This window comes from Danio rerio, chromosome 13 (assembly GCF_049306965.1).
Source record: "Danio rerio strain Tuebingen ecotype United States chromosome 13, GRCz12tu, whole genome shotgun sequence".
In the NCBI taxonomy this organism is placed as follows: Eukaryota; Metazoa; Chordata; class Actinopteri; order Cypriniformes; family Danionidae; genus Danio; species Danio rerio.
In genome coordinates this window covers 15,366,494-15,369,123 of record NC_133188.1, presented here as the reverse complement: position 1 = coordinate 15,369,123, position 2,630 = coordinate 15,366,494, and the positions used below count along the sequence as shown (strand labels likewise).

Here is a 2,630-nt window from a genome sequence, read left to right as displayed (position 1 = left end):
CCAATAATGTATAATTTTGCTATATTTTACTTATTATTTTATATATTATTTTTTATTTTTATAATTGCTAAGTTTTGATTTATGTTGTATACTTGGCATATGCAAGTATTCATAAATACCATAAATTGCTTATCAAATTTAATGTACAGTATTATTTTAAACGTAATAGTCATTTAATTGTGAATTTCAGAGACATAAAAATATGAATTTGATTTTAAAAATATATGTCCTTTATTTCATCTATATTCAAACATTTTGACAAAAAACAAAGATACCCTTATAAGAGCAATGGCGTGTGTAAGTGACGCCTTAAATATATTTCTATTAATTAAATATTTGTACAAATAGAGAGGAGTAACAATCTGGGGAAAATCATGGAAAAGTATGTACAAAAACACAATGTGAGAAAGTCTCAGTCTTGCAGTGAATCGTCAATGTCAATGTCTACATCAGACTCTTCTGTGAAATCCCTCTCCTCATCCTCTCTGCCCTGGGATCCAGGGCTTTTTGGTGGAACGGTCAGTCCCAGTTTGGCAAGTTTGGCTTGTTGTTGCTCAAGACTCTGCTTTCTCCATTTGATGCGCCTGTTCTGGAACCAGACTTTAACCTGGAGGTAGAAAAAATAAAATACAGGGTTAAATGTCTGATCTTTAGAGATCTTTAGAGACTAGAACATTTTTGTCTTGTTTTTGGTCCAAATATTTAAAAATGCTTTGAATTGTTATCTGTTCCAAACTTTAAGATAAAGTCATTTGGTGGCAGAGCTTTTAGTTGTACAGCACTAAAGTTATGGAACTCTTTATATGTTTAAAAGTTATGAAACGCCTTTGCAGATTTGCCAGGTAGACACTAGTTCCAATTTTAAGTGTCAGATAAAAACTTTTTTGTTCAGTATAGCTTTTAATGATTTGCTGGTTCATGTCGATTGCTTTTTACTGCTTGTATTTTTTTATGATGTGCTTGTGATATGCTGTAAGGTGTCCTTGAGTCCTTTGAAAGGTGCTTATAAAGGAAACATATTATTATTATTATTATTATTATTATTATTAATAAAATTATTATTAATAATAATAATAGTAATAGTAATAGTAATAGTAATAATAATAATAATAATAATAATAATAATAATAATAATAATAATAATAATACAAAATCAAAAAGCATATTCAATACAAGTTTAAAATATTGTTTTGTTTTAAAAATAGGTCAAAATAATACATTTTTTGGGGAATAAGAAAAATAAGGGAGCTATTCCTTACAACAGGCAAACTAATATGCCAGTGGGGTGAATAACATAATCTTGTTTTTGGTTTGTTACAATTATTTTACTTTGACCAATGGCATTGTATTTTGTTAGTTTTAAGGAAAACTTACCTTATTTTGACGATTTATTTCTTATAACAAAACGATGTTATACTTGCTTCTTTTTAGTTTTGTACATATTTGGAATTAAACCGAAAGCAAAAGTCAATCTAAAATTTTGTCATACCATGTAATTTATTTACCTGAGCTTCAGTGAGTTGGAGAGCAGATGCCAACAGAAAGCGTTCAGATCCCACCATGTATTGCTGCCGCGCGAACTCTTTCTCCAGTCTGGACAGCTGATCGTTGGTAAAACTTGTACGCATTCGCTTTGATTTCCCAGATTTGTGTTTATAATGAGAATGAACTGCTGCTTTCGCCAGTACTGCATCTGTGGGTGCGAAAAACAAAAGAACGCATTGGTTAGGAAATCATATTTGAAGTATCATTAAAATAATTTCTATTCTTAGCTACATTCATTAAAACCTAGCCTTTATACCTTGTGCGTACACAGCTCCACGACATGTTGTTTGGAAGTTGTAGGGCGGATAGCAGAACACGGGATAGCCTGTCTGAGTTTGCATGATGCTTTGGCTGTACGCGAAGTGTGGCATCTGCGAGTAAATAAGCGGGAGCGCAGAGCTGGAGACAGACGTTTGGTTGGTTATGCTCCGGTACGCGTTTGTTCGTTCTCTCATCTCCGCCTGGTCAGGCCTCGCGAGCAGAGCGTCTATGGTGAATGATTTCCCGGTGCTCGGTTTTGAAGAAGAGGTGGCATAGTCCTGATGCAAAGGACGTGCTGATTGTCCATAAGTTTCGTAAGCTCTTCCGGGAATCTGCATGGCGTCTGTTTAGTCCAAAAAGCAACTAAAAAAAAAAAAAGATATCCTTCGAAGTTCTCGACCCTAATATCAGGAGTGGAATGAAGTTGGTGAGGCAGCGGGTCTTTTATACCTGCTCTAGGGCGCGAGGTGTGAACGACCCCCAGCGCGCCTTTGTATTTTTAAGTGGCAGATGAGTCAAACGAGCGGCTCTACAAGGGATCCAATTAACTGATGGAGTTGTAACAAGCTGAGATTGTCAAATATCCTAATGGCCCTCTGCGCTACATGCCCCCGGAGGTAGTCCAGAAACACAGAGAGGGGTCAAGAGCCGAGAGCCAGGAGGTCCAGATTTACTACAAATTCCTACATGGCTGTGCGCCACAGAAGCGGCCTGTGTGAGGGCATTGATGTTACACAAATCATCTTATTTCGGTTATTCAAAGGGCACCGCCGAATGCGACACACAGCGGAACAAATATAGAGGTCAAAGAAAAGGGAGAAAAC

The 2,630-nt window shown here is 36.2% G+C and overlaps 1 protein-coding gene across 1 annotated transcript; it reads right to left on the bottom strand.

Annotated features, from left to right (window-relative positions):
- Positions 1 to 208: 208 nt before the first annotated feature.
- On the bottom strand, positions 209 to 2,167 carry noto (notochord homeobox). The gene is given in 3 exon segments (NM_131055.1): positions 209 to 607; positions 1,506 to 1,693; positions 1,802 to 2,167. Coding segments are annotated over 3 exon segments (726 nt in total). The 5' UTR covers positions 2,145 to 2,167; the 3' UTR covers positions 209 to 412.
- Positions 2,168 to 2,630: the final 463 nt, after the last annotated feature.